The sequence below is a fragment of the Dipteris shenzhenensis genome, chromosome 31 (genome assembly GCF_047967505.1).
Source record: "Dipteris shenzhenensis isolate YYH24624 ecotype China chromosome 31, Dip_SZ_1.0, whole genome shotgun sequence".
NCBI lineage: Eukaryota > Viridiplantae > Streptophyta > Polypodiopsida > Gleicheniales > Dipteridaceae > Dipteris > Dipteris shenzhenensis.
In genome coordinates, this window is record NC_141626.1 from 15,514,395 (window position 1) to 15,540,376 (window position 25,982).

The 25,982-nt window shown below is 42.8% G+C and overlaps 1 protein-coding gene across 1 annotated transcript in view; it reads left to right on the forward strand.

Annotated features, from left to right (window-relative positions):
- Window positions 1–1,636: 1,636 nt before the first annotated feature.
- The window catches only part of LRS1 (Transducin/WD40 repeat-like superfamily protein), a 70,366-nt gene continuing 46,020 nt past the window's right edge, over window positions 1,637–25,982 (forward strand). Inside the window, exons 1-10 of the mRNA XM_087402298.1 lie at window positions 1,637–2,055; window positions 19,354–19,461; window positions 19,612–19,776; window positions 19,919–19,981; window positions 20,263–20,349; window positions 20,541–20,849; window positions 20,955–21,052; window positions 21,206–21,241; window positions 22,111–22,231; window positions 22,388–22,627. Coding sequence (XP_087258424.1) covers window positions 19,354–19,461; window positions 19,612–19,776; window positions 19,919–19,981; window positions 20,263–20,349; window positions 20,541–20,849; window positions 20,955–21,052; window positions 21,206–21,241; window positions 22,111–22,231; window positions 22,388–22,627 — 1,227 coding nt within the window. The 5' untranslated portion in view covers window positions 1,637–2,055. The remainder of the gene's footprint in view (window positions 2,056–19,353; window positions 19,462–19,611; window positions 19,777–19,918; window positions 19,982–20,262; window positions 20,350–20,540; window positions 20,850–20,954; window positions 21,053–21,205; window positions 21,242–22,110; window positions 22,232–22,387; window positions 22,628–25,982) is intronic.

Sequence of the window (25,982 nt, forward strand, 5' to 3'; positions counted from 1 at the left end):
ATTGTGCCACACTTGACATGTAAGATGTGAATTGCTCCATACACTAACTCCAATGATCTTTGTGATGATAAATGATGACAATAGCATTGCATTGAAACGTTACTTATCATTATGGAAAATGGCCAAATGAACAAATATCATAGGGGAATGACTTTTTGCCATCTTGCTACATTTAAGCACGTTAGGATATCTTTGTGGCTACACACAAAGTGGCCATTGTTATATTATGTCATTTATTGATCAACCATGAAAGTCAAATTACTTGTATGTGATCTTATTATCCAATATAAAATTTTAAAAATGGGCAAACGATTTGACTTTTTTTAAAAATGGTATTAAAATAGTAGTGTTAAGGGTATTCATGGAATAGCCCAAAACATGTCCATTAGACCAGTGTGGACATAGGGACATCTTCCTATTGAGATTGATGGAACATTTCCTTAAAGTACGTGGTTATCTTTTTTAAAATTGAAATCCAAAATTGTGCATTGAGCCAATTTAAAATATGAGATTTTCGTATTTTTATATTGTACGGAGTAGGCTTTCTCAAGATACCAAATTCAAGCTTTTTGCAACTTCCTCCCAAACATGCATTGAAGCCATCTCCATAAAGCTACAACACATCACAACTTATGCATCGGTGCAAGGAGTTGGAAGCACATAATATATTTTGGAATTTGATGTAAGGTGAAAACCCAAGTTTAAGTGTACTTTTGTAGAAGAAGACGTACCATTTCTTTGAGCAGCTAATATAAAGGAGATCAAATATGGGTTTTATTAGTGTGTAATGCAGCATAAGAAGCATCTCCTCCATCCTAAAGAATATGCCTCCTTTTCATTATACTTGGCCTTTCTTTTAGGCCCTATGTCTTCACAGGGTTTAAGAAAAGACAACGCTGATCATATAAACGTGGGCTCACAAAAGCAAGCTCAATGGCAAGGGGTTTAGTGTTAGTTACCAACACACGAGGATGTGCACTTTGAGCTTTGGGTCGCTGTAAGTTGAAATCAATGAGTCCAATGGGGTTGTGCAAGACATTAGGCGTATATAAAGCATTGAGATGATAGAGGAGTGAAAAGATGCTCTAGCATTGCGATGGCAATGCTAGTTTGAGTAACGATGCCTATGTGGATGGAGTGTGGAGCGAAGCCAAGGTGGATACCAGGTAAACCTATAATGGAGTTGAGGCAGCATTCAAGAAGGCTTGCGACACAGGGGAGGCGATGCCACAGGTCATTAAGAATGACGACAAAAGATGGGGCGAGACTCAGGAAGCTCCTTGATGCTTGTCAGCGTCATGTGTACGTGTGCGTGTGCCTGGTGTGTGGTGCATGTGTGTGTGTGTGCACGTGCGTGCACGTGCGTATGCATGGGGGAGTTGGGGAGGGACTAGGGAGACCCTAAGGAGTTGGGTCGGGTTAACATCGATGCGAGCTAGGGGGCAGCAAGGCAAGAGTCGAAGGAATGACAGAGACACACACAATGTTTGAGCTTTGAACATAGCAAAAGAAAGCTGACGTGGCGTCCATGTCTGAAGCCGAGGTGGCAGCCACGTAGACGATGACTGGGATCCGAGGTGGCAGGAGGCCTAGATCCCTGTTCTTTGTTTTCATCATCGCCTTTTGCATTTTCAACCCCTCGCCATCGCCATAGCCATCGCCAGCTACTACAGCCACCTCCTTTCCAAGCTTTTCCTTCACTCCCCTTGCCTTCCCCCTCATTCCTTGTAGCTCCCCTTCCCCCCAGCTATCTTCTCCTCTTCCTCCTCTTTCGATCGAGCCCTCCATCGCTCCAATTGATCGCTCCTCCCTCCTCCTCCCTCATTTTCCGCCATGCTTCCACCTCCCCCGACCTTCCTCTCCCTCCTTCACCATCTGCTCCCCTCCCCTGCCTTTTGGGCCAGTTTTCCCTTCCCATCCTCCCCCAGCTCGCCCCGCTGACCCCGTCCTGTGGCCACCTCTCCCTAGCTAGCGATGCACGCCTTGCATCCGGTCGCGTCGGCACTTTCATTGAGCTTGTTGGAGACGCACGCCATTGCGGACTTCAGCTTTTGAGTAATCTCTTTGCTTAATATCCTTCTCTGATCTGTTTTGGAGGGAGCTCTCCTTATTGAATTCAGTACACTTTTGTTGTCCACCCCTCCTTTCCAGCGGGTCTACACTCTCATCTACAAAACTGCATGCTAATTATTTTGTTTTATATGTATTCCCGCTGTTCCTTAGTCGCTTTTTGCACGGACCTATGAGGGTTGTGAATTGTGAAGCGCGCTGTACCATTATTGCAAATGGGCTTGATCCTATATCCGACCTAATCTTGAAATTTGCGATCGAAGTCCTGTGATTTAATGCCATTCAAAATCGTGCATTATGTTACTGGGCACAACAATGCTTCCACTTCTAGGTTGACTTTGTCCATCAACCGAACGACTTTTGGTATGATATTTTGCAATGCGGTCAAATGAAATCATGCGATTCCCAAGGCCATTCTCCGTTGGGCAGGTTTCAGGGGGCAGCTGTACTTCTGCATCGTGTAGCGAGCTAGTGAACCTGCACATTTTTACATGGAAAGAGAAAAACTAGTGGGACAAAACAGTAATGATGATCAGGCCCAATCAAGCCAGGGGTTGTTTGCAGTTTCATAATCTAAGGTTTTTGTGTACTAGGCTTGTCTCCCTCAAGAAGGGGCTAATTGATGAAAAAACAGCTCGAGGAACTAGTATTGATTGACACTTGCTCTAGTAAAGTAAGGCCTGTCATGTATAGCTGGCAACCAACTCTTTAAAGCACATGAAAAGGTGTGGGTGTACATTGCTATGTGTGCATTTGCTGAGGTGATATAAAAATGGGGCTTTTATAAGGAAATACACGATGCAGGGAGCAACAATGATCTGGGTAATTTTGTGTTTTTGCAATTTTTTTGAAAATGCATTGAATTAGAAGGCGGTTTCTGTCTAACTTCTGCAAGAACAAATTGCTAAGAGAGCTTTGATGGATAGGGCAGGTGTATATTGATTTTTTCAACAAGTTAGAGCTTTTGTGAAGCTTATATCTCATTTCCCTCTTCTCAGCCTAATTTTAAGTCCCAGAATCCTTTTTACTTCCTTCTCAAGTTGCCGTCAGTTAATTTAATCGTTCCAAATTGGAAAACGACAATCAGTACAGCAAGAACCGTCATTTAATTTGTCCTCAGTCATGAACAATTGATCAGCCAAAAAAGCGAATTAAAAAATGACAAAGTACTTCAATCACCACAGCAAGAACCATAAGTAAGTGGTTTTTGTGATTTGTTTGGCTTTCAATGGCAGGAGATGAAACAAAGAGGTTTTGCGGTTTGTTTGGTTTTGTGTGATAAGGAGATGATTGCTTCATCAGCTCCTTTGGTTGCGAATTTTGTTATGTAGAGTGCTAATTTAAACCGATTACAGGCCACAAGCTGTGCTGTGTATACATGGCACTTAGCGTTCTTTATTTTATCCATTCCTGTCCCATACGAGTTGTGTGATCATTCTTGTTTAATGATAGCTCATCAGGACATGCTGTCCAGTTTTAGCAGAAGTGCAAGGATGAGGGGATCAGGTTATTGTGGATGTCACATTCTCTGAAGTATGTATTGAGCAAAAGACTGCTGAACTGGTACAAAACTTTGCAGTTGTTGCCTCCTGGAGTTTTAGGGATTGTAGATATACTATGATTTTCAGCTTCAGATTGGAATGACAAACGGAACACTTTTTGTGAAATCCAGACATGGGGCCAGGGGATGGAGATGCTATACGAGATGCGTGTGATATATAATGCTTTTGGAAAGAGGAGTTGTCATGTGCATGGTGTACCTAGGGTTGGATAGCAGGTTAACGTGGGTTACGGGATAGCATAGGGCTGGATGGCTATTTTTAGCCGAGATTGCTATATATATAGATTGACTCATATATAGTGCTCGCTTTATATGGAGGGAGCTATTCATAGCATTATGCTATTTATAGCGGGTTTCCTTCTATATAGAGGGAGGGCCAATGCTATTGTTGAGCGCTCCTCAACTGATGGATGGGGCTTGGACCCAAGCCGGGACGGATTATAGGTGGTGTATCGAAGGTCCTCTGGACGGGCTCAGGTGGTATGGGACGCCTGGGTTAGATACGGGCCTATGGATGAGTCGAGCTATAGCCCACATGCTCGGGGGTGGTCGAGAGGATCGAGGCACCTGCTCTATGATTCTGGTTGGATTGAGGAGGAGATTCTAGGTCAGTGATAGGGTCAGATCTTGCGGGGTCGTGTCATCTGGTATCAGAGCCGTCCTATCACAATTGAATTCAACGCGAGGTATGCAGAAAAGATGTCTTCCAGGTATGCTTTTTAAGATTGCTCTTGCAAAACTGAATTTTTGCTCATGTATGGGCTGAATTGTTGGCTGATGATGTGCACTCATGATTGGGAGAGTTGTGGAAGAAATAGAAGTCCATAGGCTGTGTGCTCTCTCGGTCACTACGTGTTTGGAAATCGTGAAGGGCAGGCGATGAGAAGACTCGATGCTTTCAGCAAGAGATATGAGGATGGATTGTTTCTGACATATAACTTCCTACGCTTGGGTTGTCGATGTGATTGGCTGTGTGGGGACGCATGACAGTAGGCTGGTTAGGGAAAGAATTCGCTCTAGGTTCTCAAGGATGAGATTCCTACCCTAGAGACCTAGATTTGCTGCAGTTGAGAAGTAGGAGGAAAGAGAGAGCATTCATAAGCCTAGAAAGCGGCTTGTCTAGGAGATTCAGGCATCAGAGATAGGGGCGATATGATTGGGGGCAGGCGCTTGGCTTTGGGAAGGAGCGTATGGCCTGATTTTAGCGCGTTTTCGCTATTTTTGGCTGGCTGGAGAAAAGTGGGACAGGATCTATTAAAAGCGAGACTGTTTTTTGGTTAAAAAGCAGGTTGCTTTTTTGTTTTTCTCTAGCAAGGAAAGCACTTGCTCTAAATCAAGCACCCACCCTAAATTCGCCTAGCTTTTGATGGCCCTTCTTGGCTATTTATATACCTGGGATTCCTCTCTCTTTCTCACTTCAGCACTTCAGCGCATGAAGGCGAATTTCCCACCCTCTTTCCGTCTGAGATCAGCCTATCAGATTTTGCCATCTTTCTTGCTGTCCTCTACTCGCCTTCTTCCTTGATTCCACGCAGCCCCAGATTCTCTTTTTGTTAGTGTGAAGAGCACGCGTTTGGACGCAGTTGTTTTTCTTCTAGTCCTTCTCCCGTGCGAGATGTTTTCCAGCCATGGAAGGACATCAAAGTAATAAGACACCTACGTTGGATTACTGTTTTATTGAGATGGAGGATGAGGCTACATCAGAGATTAATCCTTGTAGACCTCATGACCTGCTACGAGAGATGGATTTCTTGATGGATGAACTCTGGGCAGCTCTTCACTACTATAAAACCCCTTAGTACTAGAAATATATTGAAGAAGGCTCATGCTGTTCTAAATGTAGACAGCTTGTTTTAGAGTCTTTATACCGCTATTGAGAAGCGATGAAGAGGTTGAAATCCTCAGTTTTGACCGACACCTAATTATTTTTTGCTTGACTGGATCTTTTGAACCACTCTTGGTTCAAGAAGCTCCCCAATTTTGTATGAATTATGTTCTAAATTGTCTTGTTATTAAATTGACCAGGATTTGGTTAATTTGGATTTGATTTGTAACTAAGTGGCATTTATAATTTGATTGGTTTTTTCAAATTATATAACGTGTACTTTTGTTCCATATATCTTGCAGTTTTTTAGATATATGGTACATTGAGGATGCCTGAGACTTTGTTACATCTTAAACTGGACTTAACTAAGACAATTGGATTCCCTTTCTCGAATCTTGGTGCGCAGATTCCTGTTTGGTTTCTATTTGAAGTTTTGATCTCGATGTGATTGTGAGTTATGGCGTTCCTTCGAGTCACCATTTGGACATATGAAGGTTCTTATTGATTGACCAGGATGAGTCTTGATGGATACCTTCTTTGAATCATGTCCAAAGGCGAGGTCATTCTGATTCTCACTCTTTTAGCCCGAGGTCAGGGATAGTCAGGATTCAAGAGTTGTTAGGGATGCTACCTACTGGTTTTCTTCTTTGACCTATTGGTTGGGGTATTGTAACACAAGGGGGTGATATAATCACATTAAGAAAAGGATTGAGAACGGATTTGCCACCCTGACTCAATCTGGGATCATCTAAGTTGAAGAGGGATTGGCTACTTGATTCACTCATATTGTCCACCGAGTTTTTTTATTTGCAGTATACTTTGGTGGTATGGGATACTAAGGTATGTTACATTTAAGATTCTCTAATGTGGTAGTATAATCTAGCGTGAAATAATACCCAAGGACCTCTAGGGTGAAGTACAATTAGGCTGAATTGAATTGGGGGCAACCTGATTAGATTTTTTTTGCAATCGCTAGCTCTCTCTCTACAGATTCTCACGCTCAGAATTTACTGCAGAAATACTCATAAGAGCTCTCTCTCTCTCTCTCTCTCTCTCTCTCTCTCTCTCTCCCTTCTTTTTTGTATCATCTGGAGGTAGACACATATTTTTGTATCAGGACTAGACACACCGTCCTTCATAACCTCTTTTTTGTAGAAACGGTTGGCTGGCCCGTTTTGAGACCGCCACCGTTATGCTCATTGTATCAGTTATCTTTAGTCTCATAGACCTTCACGGAATCCCGAAGACTTTAATAAACTTTCTTTCTTTCTTTCTTTCTCTCTCTCTACACACTGCTAGGGCCCAAGACAACATGTCGGGCTGGACCCCCCCCCGAAGGTATTTTATTTCTTGAAGAGAGAATCTGTTACAAGAGTTCAGCGTAGAGCTCTCTGATACAAAATCCAACGTGAATGAATGATTACAAGAGCTTCAAGCTCATTTCAAATTGGCAACATGCCACTTGTCTAAAATCTAGACTAAGTCCTATTACATGCCACTAAGGGCCACTCTGGAGTCTTCAAAGCACTTGGTCACACGAACCGCCTCCTAGATGCTTGTTAGGAAAATAACTCTTCCTAGTACCTGCAACAATTAATTAAAGTGTATCACCATGGCACCCATTAATTGTTAGCGCTTTGCATGCAAATAACACACTATGAACTAATTCTAGTCATGGTGGGCGTCCCCACTGAATACATGTGCATACATAACCCAAAAAAAAAAAAAATCTCTATTTGACCGAAGTCAACGCTTTTGATCATAATTAAGGAGCTTTGACCAAGGGTCGAGGTGCCTTAATTATAGCCAAGTCTCTCCAACTGAAGTTGGCACATAACTGAAGTTGGCACATCTTGGTTAACCGTGGTTAACCCTCTTGGCGCATGCCAAGTCTCATTGACCGAAGTCAACACTCTCTGACCGTAGTCAGCTCTGTAGTTCTCTGGTTAACCGTAGTTAACCCTCTTGGTAATAAACCAAGTCTCCCCGACCGAAGTCAGGTTTACTTGACTAGAGTCAAGTATCTTTGACCGTAGTCAATCCTTTGACCATTAAAAGAACTCTTTGACCATAATTAACACATATAAAACTCTTTAATTATGATCAAATAAATGGTCAATTGTACTTTGACTTAGGATATTTACATTGTGGTGACATCCCCTCGGCTTCTATTCAGTCGACCTCAACTGAAAAGCTTCCTTGTAAACATCCAAAAGCTGTGGATGATCGGATAACATGTCTTCGTCCATCCACTTGGCATCTAATGCCGTATAATTCTTGAATTTTACAAGATACCTGTAAAACTCCTTGCCCTAAGGGCCTTTGCGTACAGTATGGTACACAATCTGTTCTGGCTGAAGGACCTCCTCCAGCTCATCCACTTCTAGTGGATCCTCTGATACTGGTTCTGTAGGCTCTGGCCCTTGAAATTTCTTTAGAAGACTCACATGGAATGTATTGTGAATCCTCCAATGCTCTGGCAATGCTAACCTGTATGCAACCTCATTTATTCTTTCTGTAACCCTGAAAGGGCCATAGTATCTGGGAGATAACTTTGCATACACTTTCTGTTTGTCTTTAAACTTGCGGAGCCTAGCTTTTTCAAACTTCAAACGTACCCAATTCCCTTCCTTGAGATCTAACTGTCTCCTACGCTTATCTGCAGCTCTTTTATGTTTCTCTTGAGACCTTTCGATTGCTGTCCGGACTTGGCTGTAAGCTGTCTGGAGGTCTCTCACAAACTGATCAGTTGCAAATATTTCATCCTTGGTCCTCAGGATAGGTGGCAAAATCACCTTCAAAAGGGGCTTTCCCTGTAGAGCTGTGTACTGTATTATTGTAAGCAAACTCTGCCAGTGGTAGGTACTTTTCCTAGTCTGAACCTTGGTCACCCACGTAGCATTTCAGCATATCCAATGCTGTAGAATTTGCCACTTCACTTTGACCATCTGTCTGGGGATGGAAAGAAGAAGAAAAATTCAAATTCGTCCCCATGTTATCAAATAAAGCTCTCCAGAATAGACTGGTCATTTGGGGATCTCGATCACTGACAATGGACTTAGGCATACCATGGTGCTTAAAGATCTGTGCCATGAAAAGCTTAGCCATATGATCTGCCTTTATGGTTTTGCGAACCGGAATGAAATGAGCTTGCTTGCTGAATCTATCAATGATAGTCCAAATCCCATCATTCCCTGACTTTTCCCTTTGAAGTTGAAGGCTTTTCCGGGCACTGGGCAGCCACATGCCCCTCTTTGCCGCATTTGAAGCATTTCCCATCTCTACGGAATTCAGCTATCTGTTCAGGGGTGAATGGAGATTTGCTTTATAAGTCTTTGAAAACTGAGTACCCCTCGGCTTCTGAGGCTGAAACCCTTTCTTTTCAACCTTGGGATACTCTTTCTTTTCTGATTTTGAAAAATCAGTTTTTTTTCTTTTAGCACGTCCTGCATGGAAGGATAATACTGTAGATGGATCTTGTAACAGCACAAGACTAGCTACTGAAGCTGAATGCACAAGGTCTTGAATGTTCTTTGCCCCCAAAGCATTTACTACTACCTGGATTCTTGGACTGAGACCTGCTCTGTACTTTCTCATTTGGGTTCCTTTGGAGATCTTTTTGAAAGGTGCAACCTGCAAATAAGCATCCCAAAACTTTTGGTTGTACACATCCACTGTATCTCTTGCATCCATATGCAAACTGTCCCAATCTTGAAGATCATGGTCTCTAAACTGTTTAGGCATAAACTGCTGGTAGAAGGATTTCTTGAAGTCCTTCCACTTCTTTGGGGCTGACCCATCTATGGTCTGTGCACTCCACCATGCACTAGCTGTCCCTGTCAAGTGCAAACTAACAATTCTTAACTTGGAGGATTCTGAAAACTTTTCTGTACCGAATGCAGCATCAAATTGCCTGATGAACTGCAATGCTTTGTCTGTATGACCATGCTGTCCATTGTAGGTCATAAACTTGATAGATTTACCTCCCTCTTTGAATTCCTTGGTCTCTCTGGAAGACTTACTCTTCTTGGACTTCTTGTGTTTCCTTCTTTTCCTGGATGGTTTATTTGATAAAGAAGAAGATACAGAAGTCGAACTCAAGGTAGACGGTGATGGACTAGGAGATCGGTGATGATGCCTCGATCTCTTCCTGCTATGAGATCGTCCCCTATGAGATCTCTCTTTCTCTGGCTGTACACGAGAATGTGCCTCTGGCATTGGCACGTCATATATTGCATTAGGCATAGCTTCTGCGTGAAACAAATGCTAAGCCCTTGGATCCTTTTTGAGATTTTCCATCTCTTGTATACGAGTGCGTACCATCTGCTCAAATTCTTGCTGAGTTTGTTGCACACTTCTCTGATTTGGATGCGCATCCCTATCTTGTGAATCCCACTGGATAGGTGATTGAGCCATTTTCTTACAACTGTCTGAGATCTGCAAATTTCTCTCACACACACTGTGTATGCAACTGATGCACGCTGCCTTCGCTTTTCAAAGAGAAAATTTACCTCAACAAGAGGTGTCTTGCATTCACAATCTATGCCAGTACTGGCTGTCAAATCAAGGCATATACCCACACAGTTGCCAAAGCATCAATAACTATATTGCCCCTTTTCTGGCTGCTGCAGATGGCTTCAAAAAGCATCTGTTTTTCCCTCTTTTCACTGCTCAAAGGCATGCATACTCTTTTTCTGCCAATCTCTGATTTCTCTGCTTTTCTGACGGTAAAAGTCTGACAGATAGGTGAAATCTGCTAACAGTCGCTGCAACTGTCCTTTTTTTTTTTTTTTTGGAGAACATTAACCAGATGAAGTAACTGACTGGTTACTCTAACCAGACTAACTGGCTCTAGTCTGGTTAGTCTGCAACTAGACTAACTGGACTGGTTACACCAACCAAACTGATCTGGTTAGGCCAGATTAACTGGACCAAGGTAAGTCATGAGGACCAAAATTGGGCTGCAACATTACCAATGATAGATAGCACATGTGGGTTCTGTCCTCTTGATAAACCTCTACCTCTGTGTACTTTTTAGTACCTTTAAGTGGTAACACTTGCACCGTGTGTATTTGTTTTATGGAGGTTTATTTATGCCAATCTTATTGTGCAGGCTCAAATATCGTGTGCCCTTATCATCACGCATCGGAATACTAATTCCTTGGATCGTCACTGTCTAAAAAGAGAGTATAGTTGTGCTCTGATACCAATGCAATCACTAGCTCTCTCTCTACAGATCCTCACGCTCAGAATTTACTGCAGAAATACTCATAAGAGCTCTCTCTCTCTCTCTCTACACACTGCTAGGGCCCAGGACAACATGTCGGGTTGGACCCCCCCTCGAAGGTATTTTATTTCTTGAAGAGAGAATCTGTTACAAGAGTTCAGCGTAGAGCTCTCTGATACAAAATCCAACGTGAATGAATGATTACAAGAGCTTCAAGCTCATTTCAAATTGGCAACATGCCACTTGCCTAACATCTAGACTAAGTCCTATTACATGCCACTGAGGGTCACGCTGGAGTCTTCAAAGCACTTGGTCACACGAACCGCCTCCTAGATGCTTGTTAGGCTCCCATAGCGCTTAGGAAAATAACTCTTCCTAGTACCTGCAACAATTAATTAAAGCGTACCACCATGGCACCCATTAATTGTTAGCGCTTTGCATGCAAATAACACACTGTGGACTAATTCTAGTCACGGTGGGCATCCCCACTGAATACATGTGCACACATAACAAATATAAAAATATATATTTATTCTCTGGTTGACCAAAGTCAACGCTCTTGATCATAATTAAGGAGCTTTGACCAAGGGTCAAGGCGCCTTAATTATAGCCAAGTCTCTCCAACCGAAGTTGGCACAACTCTCCAACCAAAGTTGGCACATCTTGGTTAACTGTGGTTAACCCTCTTGGCGCATGCCAAGTCTCGTTGATCGAAGTCAACACTCTCTGACCGTAGTCAGCTCTGTAGTTCTCTGGTTAACCATAGTTAACTCTCTTGGTAATAAACCAAGTCTCCCCGATCGAAGTCAGGTTTACTTGACTAGAGTCAAGTATCTTTGACCGTAGTCAATCCTTTGACCATTAAAAGAACTCTTTGACCATAATTAACACATATAAAACTCTTTAATTATGATCAAATAAATGGTCAACTGTACTTTGACTTAGGATATTTACATTGTGGTGACATTTTTTTACGAGGGCTGACTAAGATTCTTTGCCATGAGAGAAGCCATGTATTTTTTGGGTTCAACCCTGGAGCTCCATAGTCTAGACTCAATCTCAGGGAGGGTTACCGCATATCTTCTGATGATGGTATGTCAGTGCCTTGTTTGGAACTTGATGTTCCTAGATAAGAGGTCCTAAGAACTGGATGATCCTGTGATTGGAGCGGTTTTGTTGTGCACAAGTTTATACAGGATATTCGATAGTGGATCTTGTTCTAAGAGATTTCGGATTGTATGTTTCCGTAGTCTTTGGATCACATAGGATGTTATTCCTATGATGGTTGACTATATATATGTCTAGAACAGTACCATTGACTGGATATAGCCAACTGAATTTTTACTGATTATCCTCATGTAGGGGCATTTCGAGGATAGATCAAGGGGACCATATCTTTGGTCAGGATTTTGCCCATTGATACTTCCATGAAGATTCTTCCATCATGAGTTATGAACTGACACCTAATTGTTCTGCGATGGAAAGTCTGTCATGTATTTCAACCCAAGAATTTGAATTACAAGGGTGTTCCGTTGAGGGATTTTTTGAATACTAAGTAATTCAAGAATTAGGGTTGATAGAAAATTGCAACCCAAAAATTGGCTTTGAGGGGTTCAATTGATGGCGTTAATTTTTCGATCTCAACCTAAGATTTTGAGTTCAAGGATACTCAATAGATAAGGTTGATAGAATCATTTACCTTCAGGTACGGATTTTACCATGCTTGTGTATGGATATGTCAACGGAACTAACTCTGTGGATTCAAGCGTTACTTGATTTCTCGTGGAGAACACTCGATGATACGTAACCTTGTTTAGATTGAGAGATTTACTTTCCTTGGGTTGGTTATCAAAGATTGTGGCTTTGGCCTTAGATTCTCTTTGATTGGAATCTCATGGAAAGTATAGCACACTCAAACTGATAGTCAGAGTATAGTTATTGGCATTGACTCATCTTCACAGAGAGTTCTCGGGCTTTCTGGTGAACTCAAGAGTGAGTTCTTAGAGGAAGGGGAGTATGTCATGTGCATGGTGTACCTAGGGTTGGATAGTAGGTTAACGTGGGTTACGGGATAGCATAGGGCTGGATGGCTATTTTTAGCCGAGATTGCTATATATATAAATTGACTCATATATAGTGCTCGCTTTATATGGAGGGAGCTATTCATAGCATTATGCTATCTATAGGTTTCCTTCTATATAGAGGGAGGGCCAGTGCTATTGTTGAGTGCTCCTCAATTGATGGATGGGGCTTGGACCGAGGCCGGGACTCTGGCCATCTACATGGCGGATTATAGGTGGTGTATCGAAGGTGGTTTCCTTCTATATAGAGGGAGGGCCAGTGCTATTGTGTAAATCAGTTGAGCGCTCCTCAACTGATGGATGGGGCTTGGACCCAGGCCGGGACTCTAGCCATCTACATGGCGGATTATAGGTGGTGTATCGAAGGTCCTTTGGATGGGCTCAGGTGGTATGGGACGCCTGGGTTAGATACGGGCCTATGGATGAGTCGAGCTGTAGCCCACGTGCTCGAGAGTGGTTGGAAGGATCGAGGCACCTGCTCTATGATTTTGGTTGGATTGAGGACGAGATTCTAGGTTAGTGATAGGGTCAGATCCTGCGGGGTCGTGTCAGGAGTCGATACATTGTAGATTAGAGTATCAATGGGCTTCTTAAGTTCAGAACTTTGCACTTATCTAGAGTGCAACTTGCCGCGGGTTAATTTTGTCTTGAACGTGGGGGACCTTCTTGAATATCTTTGTTTCATTTTTCATTCAATCGCCATTTGAGTTTCTATCGTTGAGCGGTGATTGACAAGGCATGGAATCGAACTCGACTGTTGAATTCTGCCATGTCATCGAATCTGGCCCAACGATTGCATAATCATTGAACATGGTTGGATCGGCAATTGTTGACAAGTCATCGAATTGTGTTTGATTGGCAACACTTGCCACATCATCAATTCGGTGTGTTTGCTGAACAAGGTTTGAACGAACAATGCATCTATCGAGCCACCATGGAACAAATGTCAAGCGATGTACAGGATTCCAATTCCCAAAATCCATTCTAGAAAGTAGGAGTCCAGAATTGGATTCGAAAGATAGGTTGACGTGCAAACATTCATGGTGATGAGTCAGGAGCCATTTCGGGCAAGAGTTCGGGGTGCATTACTTTGACCTCTATAGGAAATTGTGGCACTAGTCAGGGATCGGCAAAATTGCCGCACCGCTTCATGATCGGCAGGGAAGGGATCTTGCCCTATGTATAGTCAGGGGATGTTTTGCATTCCTCACACAGAGAGTTGCATAGTGCATTCATAGAGAATTCAGGGAGTCACAAGTTGTATGTTGGAACTCCGGGAGCTCAAGCACTCACTTGCATAATGAATTATGGGATTCTATTGAGCGAACTTATAGGGAGTGAGTAGTGAAGTGAACTGAGAGAGTCATAAGCTATGAGTGAGTCAGAAGAGTCACAACTTGCAAGGTGAGTTGGACCAGCCGTGAGCTGCAAGATGAGTGAGCTCAAGGAGCCATCAATCGAGGCATGAACGGATCCACACCATCTCTGCATTGGCGTTGCCTAAGTGTTGCTATAATAGTTTGACAATGGTTGAACATGATTTGAATCTCCTTGATAGGTGTGTGCAATCAAGAAGCATTTTTTGTGTGATATGCATTTATGAATTCATCGAGATCGTGTTGTCCTTCTGGTGTATTTGATAATTGGTTGAAGTAGGATTGTAATTCAAGTAGTTTTTGTCTTGTGAGTCATCCCTTGAAGTGATAATGAGTTTCCACTGCACTTAATTTGAGGGAGGCAAGTTGGTTGTGGGTTTAGACATCGAACCACATATCTTCCAACATGCTCTCATCATCATGTTTTTCCAACATGGTATCAAATCCTCATTGCAACATGAATTCTTCAATAAGTACTTGAGAGCTTTCGAAAGGTGTATTGACTTTGAACAAAGGAGTTCCCGTGAAGTTGAGGAAACTCAGTGCTCAATGAAGCTCCAAAGTTCACCGAGTCACAAAAGGTTTACCTCGAGATGGCTAGTCGGATGCTATCTCCCACTTTGAGGAGCTCAACGGGTCCAACAATATGATGTGGAAGATGAAGCTCTAGAGTCATTTTGTTGTCAGAGGTGTCAAGTAAATCACCACCGGAAGAGAGTTGAGATCAAAGGACATCAAGAACGTTGTCAGAGTGGCAACCATTGTAGTAGATCCTATTGCAGACCAAGATTGGATAGCGCAAGAGGCACATTCCTTGGCGATCGCGTCTTCGGTACAATTGGGGATTTTCCTTCCACACACACAGCTGATCGAAACTTCTGTGGAGGCGTGGAAGGTGCTCAAAAGGATGTTTGAGGTGAACAAGGAGCATGAATATCTCTAGATCTATATTTACAATATGAAGATGGATGAGGGAGATTCAATGCAAGACTACATCACAAAGGTGAAATTGGTTAGAGATCAACTTGCCGAGAATTGGTTAGAAAATCGAATGGTCTTGCATTGCCAGATTGGTACTAGGCATGCTTCCTCGAAGCTAGAAAGGGTTCGTGACAACCATGGAATCCAGAGACAAGGCCTTTTTGGCAAAAGGGAATGGCAAAGGGAAACGTGACGAGCAATCTTGGATGAGGGTTGGAGGTCTATAAAGACATGATTTGATGGGAAGCACAAAACGGCTTTAACTGTGGCAAATTGGACATTTTGCTAGAGATTGCCGAAGCAAGAAGGTGGGTTTAAGCTCCAACGTCTCCAGAAAAGCCAAATCAAATTTCATGAAGCCAACGATGGCCAACGCGAAGGCAAAGCCAGCCAACATGAAGAAAGAATTGGCAAATGTCATCAAGGGTGGCCTATTCGCTGCCCAGGTTGCATCGAAGCACATGCCAAAGACTTGGGGATGATTTCAAACCCATCACCGGAGTGGGTTTCGGATAAGTGTCATTGTGGTTGACAACCGAAGGTGTCCCTTAAAGGGAATCAGAATGGTGCCATTCAAGACAAGCACATGGTTCTTAGGGCTGTACACATTGTCCATTAGCTACCTTGCAAGAAATGGGATAAGTGTGGTCTTCGACGAAGATGATGTTGTGATTCAATCCAAAGCCATAGGAGGGGTGATTCTAGAGGGGAGAGAGGAAGACATCTATAGGATACGTGCACGGTTCTATGCTGGTTCAGGACGATAAGGATGCCTCGAAGTTATTTATGCCTCAGTTTTGGGCACAAAAAACAAATCCCAAATGGTGGATAAACTTCCACAATTCGTATGTGAGTAGGCTTGCATGGACGGCAAGAAGCACTAGGGTTCATTCCTGGCAGTGGACAAGACTCGGTCAAGGAAACCCCTGAAACTGGTTCTCTAAGGTATCTGTGTGCCGATGCCCATGAAATCTCATACTAGGACCAAGTACTTTCTCATGTTCATCAACTACTTCAGTTGGATGAGCGGGTATACAATCTGTCAAAGAAGTCTTAGGCCTTTGACAAGTTCAAGGAATGGAGGGCAAAGGTATAACATGAGATTGGGAAGAACCTGAAGATCCTTTGAACGGACAGAGGGGGCAAGTTTATGCCGATGGAATTTGATAGGTACTACAAGCATACCGGGATGAAATAGGCAACTAGTGAGGACATCCAACAAAGGGGGGTGGCAAAACGAAAGACCCGGGTGATTGTTGAGATGGGACTGAGCTTTATCGAGAGGACATTGTGATATCACCATCCCCTTAGTGGGGAACTAGAGGTGCATATTGCATCCCTAAGTTCTAATCAAGCCTTACCATCCAAGTAGCCCTCATGGTACCAGTCATCCTTTGGAATGTTGAGTGTTTTTTTCATCCTCTCTGCATCTTCCTTAATTTCCTTGTGTATTTGCGCTCACATGTCCTTGTGAGTCGTTTCAATAAATTTTTCATGAACTTCTTTTACTACGTTCCCTTGGATTTGAGTTGACTAACTCACGCAAAGTGCACATAACTTGGGGTGTGGGAGGGGAAATACATTCTTGGATCACTTCATGGACCCCTTCTTTTCTAACCAGAGTATTCGTCTCTCCCAAATTCTTCTCCATTTGTTCCTGATGGGTTTTGAGGTCTTCAATCTCTTGCTGAACTGAAAGTAACTATTCCTGCATATCAAGTAGACTCACATTGTGCTTATATGATTACAGAACTGAAAATAATTATTCCTGCATATCAAGTAGGCTCACATTGTGCTTACGTGATTGCAGGAAGAGGCTGAGCAATTTGAGTGCTGTTACAGCTGCATACGATTTATGTGTACTATCAGTCTATGTGGACTGCCAGTGGGGGTTGGCCCCCTTGGCATCGAGGATGACTTAGAGGATGCTCAGGTCTGCATCTTTATCTAGCTGCCTTCTTCTTTCTCCCGTTTCAACTGAAGCTAGCCCCTAGATTGGGCCCGGGCGGGAGCCCATTTGTAGAGGGGAAGAGCTGTGGGTTGGACTAGGAGCTGAATAAGAGGTGAAAAGAGCTGGAGCAAAGGAGTAGAAGCTGATTGAGGCGTTAGCAAGCTGGAGCGGGGAAGGAGAGGAGGAGGAGGAGGAGCAGAGGGTTGATGGGGAGCTGACGTGGATACCCCATCAGGGTCTAGGGTTGACCAGACCTGGTGGGGGTTGTTCTCGAATCAAGCCAAAATAATTGGCCTACTGTGGATCGTTTGTGCCAATACAAGAATATGGAGGATCTGACAGCTGATGCCACTAGGATACTTGTCCGCTGGGTGGACCAAAGAATCAAAGAGAAGAGACTTGAGGGTAAAAGCACTGTAGCTCAAGCTTGGCATGCGCAGCATATCCCTTGCTCAGTCGGGCCTGCATCGCTAGTCTCATCGTAGAAATCAGGCCAGAGAAAAGTACTCCCAGATATGTGTAGGATTAGACGATCTTAACCTATCAAGGGTGAAGTACTCTCTATGCATGACTACCTTGGATGTGTTGAAACTTGAAGATCATAACCTTGGTTGTACCAAGATCAACCTTTAGATCATGTGTCTCACAGAAGGTGTGGAGTGCATGCAGGTGTCACTGAGGGCTTAGTTGAAGAGGAGAGTAAGACATCATCGTCTGTATATAGTGGAGAATCTGAATCAAGGAGCTGGCAAGAGATGAGTCTGCCCAATGAAAGGTCTCAAGCTCGTCGATTTAGAGGCCAAATGGAGTTGGTGATCATGGACAACCCTGTTGGACCAATAGTGCTTAGGATCTCCATTGTCCACATGGTAGCTGTTCGAACCCTTGCTTGAGACCTTATAAAGTGTGCCATGACTGCCCAAATGAGACCTCTTGACTGTATCCCAAGTCTGGCAAGTGTCTAATGAGGCGGGCTCTCAGCAATGTATCAAAATCCTTGCGGAAATCCGCAAAGCAGCAGTAAACCCTATGTCTCCTTGCTCTGGCCTCCTCAATGACACCTTGGAGTGTGAGGATGCCATCTAGAGTCGCATGATCAACGCGGAAGCGTGCCTGTCCATCAACTTTGAGTCCTTGGATCTTTGCAAAGTGGGTAACTGTGCATTGACCATTGAGGCGTAGGCGAACCATCACGGTCCTCTAGTTTTGTGGGTCCCATCATGAGACCCGTGCCTTGTGGATGCGAGTGTCGATTGGGCTAAAGAGGAGGCTCAGCCTCTTGCTATCCTTCTCTTGGATTTTGAGAAGGCATATGATAGGGTGGAATGGTCCTTCCTCGAGGACATGATGAGAAAACTGTGCTTTTTAGAGAGATGGATTCGAGGGGTCTTAGCACTTTATGCTGGGACATGGGTGGCCACACAGGAGAGGCATTCCCTTTATCTCGTTTGGTTTGACAGGGTTGCCCTCTTGCCCCCTTCCTTTTCCTCTGTGGTGGAGGTTGTGCAATTTTCTACACTCTCAGGTTGCTGATCTTTCAGGCATGCAACTCCCAATCCAACAGGACGATGAGTAGCTGGACGAGTTTGCACATGACACAACTTTATTTTTTGGAGGTGTTAAGGGTCCAGGTGCGGGGAAAACCGGTGCATACCTATTCCTTGTGAGAGGTCAGGTGGCGGTTGGTGTGTAAAGTGTGCGTGCATAAGAGTGCCAAAGTTTGGTGTCGGTGAGAGGAGAGGGGGCTTGTTGCTCAAAAGGAGTAGGCTTAGAGACATTCTGAAGCTGCATTTGCCGAGTTCCTTTCTTTTCTACCATTTTCATTATCATCTTCTTCCCTTCCTTGTCTCTATTGACTGTTTTCCAACTATCCTCATTAGGCCGTGGGTGAACCAAGGGATTGTAGCAGTCTGTTGGAATTGATATTAGCTCATGCTCAGATACTGGACGTATGTCACACTTTTAGATTTCAAATGTCTAAAACACTTTGGCTTATATGATAGCTATGGCTTGCCCACGTTTTTGAGTTATTTTTTTGTAAGCTTTTGAGGCATTACGGTCGGCCAAGTTATGCTGAAATAATAATTTCAAAGGTGAGAGATTCTGTCTTCGCATTGTCTACAAAATGTTTCATTCAGTAAGGACTAATTTAATGTATAATTTTGTACGAGTGATTTTACTTTTCTTGGACATGCATTGGAAGCTGCATGCTTTTTTTGGAAACCTGGAAGTGTGAACCTAGGAAGTATATTATCTCTAACACGTTCTTCCTTGGATCAAGATGGTCGGTATGCATCGTGTAAGCAGCACTGGAAATGCAGCAAATGCAGCCCGTCCTCGCAAAGAACGCCGCTTGACCTATGTTTTAAGTGATTCTAACGATTCAAAGGTTCTTCCTGCGCCCTTGTAAACTTTTTCATACTGAATACAAGATAATCGTTGTTACTCTTAGCAGTTTTCCTGAAACCAACATGACATTCAGGCTGCTGCTTCTGAACACTGGAATTGTTAACTTGGATGTAATGAACCCGTTCTGCAGCATTGTTCAGGAATAAACTGTCTGCTAGTATCCCCTTTGCCTGCACGTGATGGTAGAGGCAATGATGTTCTGTTCAGTGGCAGTCGTGATGGGACTTTGAAAAGGTGGGAGGTGACTGATGACTCTGCCACCTGCTGTGCAACGTTTGAATCGCATGTTGACTGGGTAGGTTTTCGATTTCTTGCTTGTGCCGTATTTAAGCATATTGGTGGTTTAGCTTTGTACATTCATTCTGTATCTTTAGGTGTCTATTTTGTGAGTTATTTAATTAGGGTCACTGAGCATCATTTTCAGCTCATTCCAACAGGTCAATGATACTGTTTTGACTGGTGAGACGCTAGTTTCATGCTCGTCAGACACCACTATCAAGGTACGATTCAGTTTTAATTTACTCGGAGAGAAGATAGATATTGGCAAGTTGGACTACTCATGAATATATGTATATTACTGTGCTGGTAAGAGCAGGAGTGACTTAACATCAATAATAAATCTGATGCTTAATAGTTCAAATCTTTGGGGTAGATCATTGTAAGGGCAAGGCTAGTTGTTTGTATTTATTGACTTCTCATTAATTTGTTTGTAAAGAGAGACTGCATGTAAAATCCACAAACAAAAAGCCTCGGGGCTTAATTTGATGTTTGTTCATTTTAGGCCTGGCGAGCTTTTTCTGATGGGTCTTGTACAAGAACTTTTCGGCAACATTCTGACTATGTCATTTCCCTTGCAGCTGCAAAGCATGTAAGTTCATTATCAAATCTGTAAAGAACTTGACACTAATGTTGCTTGTTTCTAGAGTGGCACGTGGCTTTGAGGTTATTTTGATTCATCTTGTAGAGAACATTATTTCCTCGGCATGATGTTAGGGACATTATCTCTATCTCCATTTTTCCACAGGTGTTCTGATGTGATCTTCCCTGGTGCATCTGTAGAGCAACATTATTGCGTCGGCAGGTCTTGGTGGTGAAGTTTTTGTCTGGGATCTAGAAGCAGCAAGTATACCGGTATCAAAAGCAGCTAACGATGGCATGGATGAAGCTGAATATGATGGGAGTATTGGCTCAGGAACGCCAATTAGTGGGAGCGATCGCTCTAACCCTGCCAGCTACAATACTGCTGTTTCAAATATGGCACCCATACAAGGCTACTCACCCATTCCAGCCAAGGGTCATAAGGAATCTGTATATGCAGTGGCTATGGACGATGCTGGCACTGTACTTGTGTCTGGAGGCACTGAAAAGGTTGAGAAGGGATTATACTTCCATGAGTCGAGTTGTGGCCATTGTACCTCAAGAATATCCTGCATTCAGCTTTTTCTTGAAACGGTTGTCGTTTTCATGTTGCAGGCAGTTAGGGTTTGGGATCCAAGAAGTGGGACAAAGAGGATGAAGCTGAAGGGTCACACGGACAACATACGAGCTCTCTTACTAGATCCCACTGGCAGGTAGAACTTTTGGTGTTTATGATCCGAGTAGATATGAACGAGTATTTTTTGGCGAAATGATAACTTCTTGCATATCCTTATGTTAAGAAATACAAAGGAGTGCCTCTTTATTTGTTATTATTGCTATTGACTTTGATGGATTGTTTATTTCAGGTTTTGCCTGTCTGGGTCTTCAGATTCAATGATCAGGTAAGTGTGCACGCTTGAGAAGCCTTTCCTTTATGACCGACAAGTGAAGTCAAAGTCCTACAAATTTAGATTGGTTGCATTTGTGTTTCTCTAGTAGACATTTACAAATTTGTTAATTACTTAAAGCACTAACCTGCCCTTAAGTTAATGATTTAAAAGTAAATAGATGCATTCATGCCTTCAACTTATCACTTCTTTTTGTCTAAAATGGTTCACTCTTATGACCTATCTGATCAACTTCAAAGGCTGACTGTGTGGAAATCAGAACTAAAATCGTGCATTTTGGCCACACAATTGATCTGAGTGGCTATCCACTTCAGTTTTCTTCAGTGAAGCAATCCTGGGTGAACGACTATCTTGACTTGTCAAAGCATTGCCGATTGCAAGAGCTTTTGATCTGTGCTTTCTATGGCGGCTTGTGCTTTTCTAGTGCATATGAAGGCAATGTAATAAATTGCTGGCCCATACTAATATACGTGAGCATTGCTTCTTTGGAAAATGGATTCACTTGTAGCAGACTGCATGTACTTGTGGTCGAGTGAACCTTTTCCTGAATCTTAGTTCACGATGATGTAACTTAGTTGAAAATCTTGAATGTTGACCTGAACTTGTAGAAAGCCTTGGTGATTCATTCTCACTCTACCTGACTATGGTTCATGACTGTCAATAAATGTCTTTTGTTCTTGTATTTTTTGCAATATTTGGCACGTCACACAAGGTCAAAGCTGTTGCGACAAATTCTAGTTTTCCATATTTTGCAAATGAAATACTGCTGAAGCAACTCAATTGCTAATGCAGAATTCTTTGTCTTCACTGTCAGTCCTTTTCTGATCCAGCAGTCTCTAAATGGGCTTTGGGTCATGAAACAGGCTGTGGGATTTGGGACAACAACGATGTGTGCATTCCTATGCTGTTCATACAGACTCTGTCTGGGCCCTTGCAACCACTCCTTCATTTAATCATGTTTACAGTGGTGGGCGGGATCTCTCGGTAAGTCCCATACGGAATTTTATATGTTGTTCTTGCAGCTGTCAACTAAGTGTCGGAAACATGAAATGTCCCAAAAACTAATTTGTTTGTTTCCTTTGCAGCTATTAACCAGTTGTAGTAAATGTTTCTGTCATTCACTTGGATTATTGGGTACAGGTCTACTTTACGGATTTGTCGTCCCGAGAAAGCATGCTGGTTTGTCCAGAACAGCATCCTGTCTTGTGTTTAGCATTGCAGGGTGACGACTGGCTGTGGGTTGCAACCTCAGATTCTTCACTTCATAAATGGCCTACAAAAGAACGGAGCCCTGTCAAAAACTTGCAAAGGGCAAGCTCGTTTGTGGCCGGTACTCTACCTTTTGCCCGGGCAAGGGCATGTCTTGAAAGCTCACCACCTGTGAGTACATATATTCTTCTTTTTCAGGACATTTTTTGTTCAGTATGGTGGTTTCCCCCTGTAGTGTTTAAAAAAGGCTGCAAGATTTGATAATAATAGAAATCTAAATGTTTATGGTCAAATCAAGTAGAAGAAAGCAATTCATTTAAATGTGTGACAATGATTAGAGGGGCTTCTGATATTGAGATAGGCTAACGTTTGCAGTGTGAAAAATTTCGTAGATCAACTGCTGTGATATCCTTTAAGTTCATCAAGCTCTCAGTGTTGAGAGATCTTATCTGATACAAATTGATGATGTCTTTGGACTATAATTTTTTAGTGTGGAAAGATTCTTCTAATTTTCTCATTTTTCTTGGAAAGTCTGGGCATACCAATGGCGCTCATCATGTGTATAAGCATTGTTTTCTTCCCCTAAAGGTGCGATCATATAAATTTTTAATACACACGACACGTTGATATTCTGTATATCAAACTTGGAAGGTGGCTGCAACCAATAAGCTGAAAACAAAAAGCAGGGAGCTGAATAGCCTGTTTTTCTTGAAAGCAAAAAGCTTTGGATCCATACATTCTCAAGTGTTTGGAAAACCAATGAACTACGAGTTATTTCAATAGGCTTGATATGCTTTCTCACCTACATGTGTCCAAGAGACTTAGTGCCCACTTCAATGATTCATATAAGCTGCATATAAATACCCTTTTATTTTTTATTTTTTATTGGGGAGGGGAAGGGTGTCACAGAATACACTTGTATGTTTCTCCTTTTTTTACCCTGGCTTTAGAGTTGTTAGCTATTTCCAGGCTCAAGATCATCTCAAATGGTTACATGAGGCATCCCAAGGCTATGTGCCTTATGAGCAATGGAAAGAATGTGCTTCGATTCCTTTGTCATGAGATTTTCAAGGAGATGCTGCATGTAAGCATCCCTCAATATGGTTAGTATTCTCTGAAGCAAGATGAATGATCAATATGTTCTCTTAGCTCTAAATCTAGAATATATGGATTGTGGTCAATACATGTGGTGGATAATTCTGTCTTGATCATCTAGTCTACATGGCTGGTGTCTATGAATTGAACTCTTGATCTGGTTTAAGATGGGTTATCAGATGTAGAAACTAGAGTAACTTGGCGCAGCCTACCAACATGTTTTTATCAATGACATGCTTCTTCTGCTAGTTCTGATTTTAGGCTGCTGTGAATGGTCCTAGAGCCTTGCAAAACATTGTAAGTGTGGACATGGATGTTCCATGATAGGTGGAGAAATCTTAATCTTGCTCTGCATGTTAGTTAATTTACTCATTAGGTGTTGGCAAGCAAACCTACGCTTGCCTCTGTAGCATAGCATAGCTAATACAACGTGTAGATAGATTAATGTCCTTCAAGGGTGCAGGACATCTAGTGTGGAAGGTATGCCATGGTATATCTTGCTTCACGACTTGAGCATGTACAAGAAAATAGAAAACGCTTCCAGATCAGAGAATGCTCAGATGTACAGCCCAATAAATCTCATAAATAGATATAGAAATCCATTCAAAAAAGAGGTCCAAAGGTGTACTGACATTTGCAGCAAACTCCGCTGAGGTAAGGCACCATCACGAGCCACGTATGCTGCACCCTCTGTAGTTTGCCTCGTGCCTCCTGTTAGGATTCAGTAGCTGCTCACGGGAGCCCAGCTACTCACCCTGATTGTGATCTGCACACAGAAGAGTACCCAAACAGTTGTTAGAATTATTATTATATTCTAGCAGTGACCAATGTAATGTAATAAGTAGGTTAGGGGCACTTTTCCCTCATTTTTAGAGGTTTTTCCCCCTAACCACAGTTAGTTCACTAACTACGGTTAGTGAAGGATAAGGTTTTGTCACTTAGACAAAACCTATCCCACTTCTTGTACTACTCACTTCATCTATTGCAAGCACAACGTTCAGCTCTCTAGCTCTCTCTCTTTTTCTAACATTTGGTATCAGAGCAGACACTGCTTCCCGGACCTGCACCTTGCTCCTAGCTTCCTTGCCCGCAAGCTCCCTGCTCTTCCTGCTCGTCGTCAGCAGCTCGTCGTCCGTACAGTTCTCCATCTGTACAACGTACGTACTGCAGGCGTTACTTCTTCCGTACTCGTCGGCACGCTGCTCCTATGCTGCTGTTTGTACAAGTCGTAAGGACTGTTCTGTACATCGACCGTTCATCTGCTGTCTGTACAGTCATACGTTCTGCACATTCCGTACATCGAGCTCTGTACAGATTTCGTACCTTTCGTACATTCACCGTATAGGTTCCGTACACTCCGTACACACGTCGTCCGTACATCCGCACACATGTCGTCCATACATCCTTACACACGTCGTCCGTACTTTCGTACAGTCTTGTATGTACTTTCGTACTCCTTCCGTACAGTTCTTCAGTACATCCGTACAAGTTTTGTGGGATCCGTAGAGTGCAGAGCATGTACCTTCCGTACACTTCTGTTGCATAACCTTATGTGCAACCTCTATCCTTGGAGGTACTCTAGCAATTTTGTTTCTTGGCAGGCATTGTTTGCAGATAGCCATTTTTTGGCTTAGATCTTGCAAAAATTTGGGGCATTCCGTATTTGTGGACAGACATTACAGTTGGATTGCAGGTTGTCCAAGAAATTGGGGCTTTTGCAATTACACTGCAATTTTGCAGTGAAATTTGGGGCTTTTGCAGGCGGAGTGAAATTTGTGCAACAATTGGGGCTTTCAGACCATTTGCCCTCTTTTGTATGCAATCTCCCACAAGAAATTGGGGCTTTTGCATTTGAGTTGCAATTTTGCAGCTAAAAGAGAATTGTGGAAGTTTGCAAATAGTTTTGGACTCAGTACGAGTGAAATTGCAGACTTTTGCCACTTTTTTTTCTATTTGCAGATTTTTGGGCATTGAGCAGAGCTTTGTGGTGCAAGTTGCAGAAAATCATAAAGATTCACTAATGTTATTGTTGTCGTGAAGTTGGCAATGCCAAAAAAAGGCTACCATGCCTTCATGCCAAGGAGGAATTAGGAAGGGACAATAGAGCTTCGACAAGCCCATCTATTGGATCTATTGTTTTGTTTTGACCAATATAGACCAGGTAAAATCGCATCCTTGTCAAAGCTGTTACCTCATTTGTAAAATGGTTGATATGACTACCTTCACTTCTGTCTGGACTGGCTGCATTCTATCTAGTGTACAAGGCCACGCTTTTTGCCATGACCATTTGGAAGCATTTACTTCTTTTTTTTGTTCCTTTTCATGATATTTGTAATTCCGGTGTATGAAACCATCTAGTTAAAACGGTCTGTGAGTATTGTTGCATGGACAGGCCTTGACCCTATTTGGCACCTCTCACCTTTAAAACCCC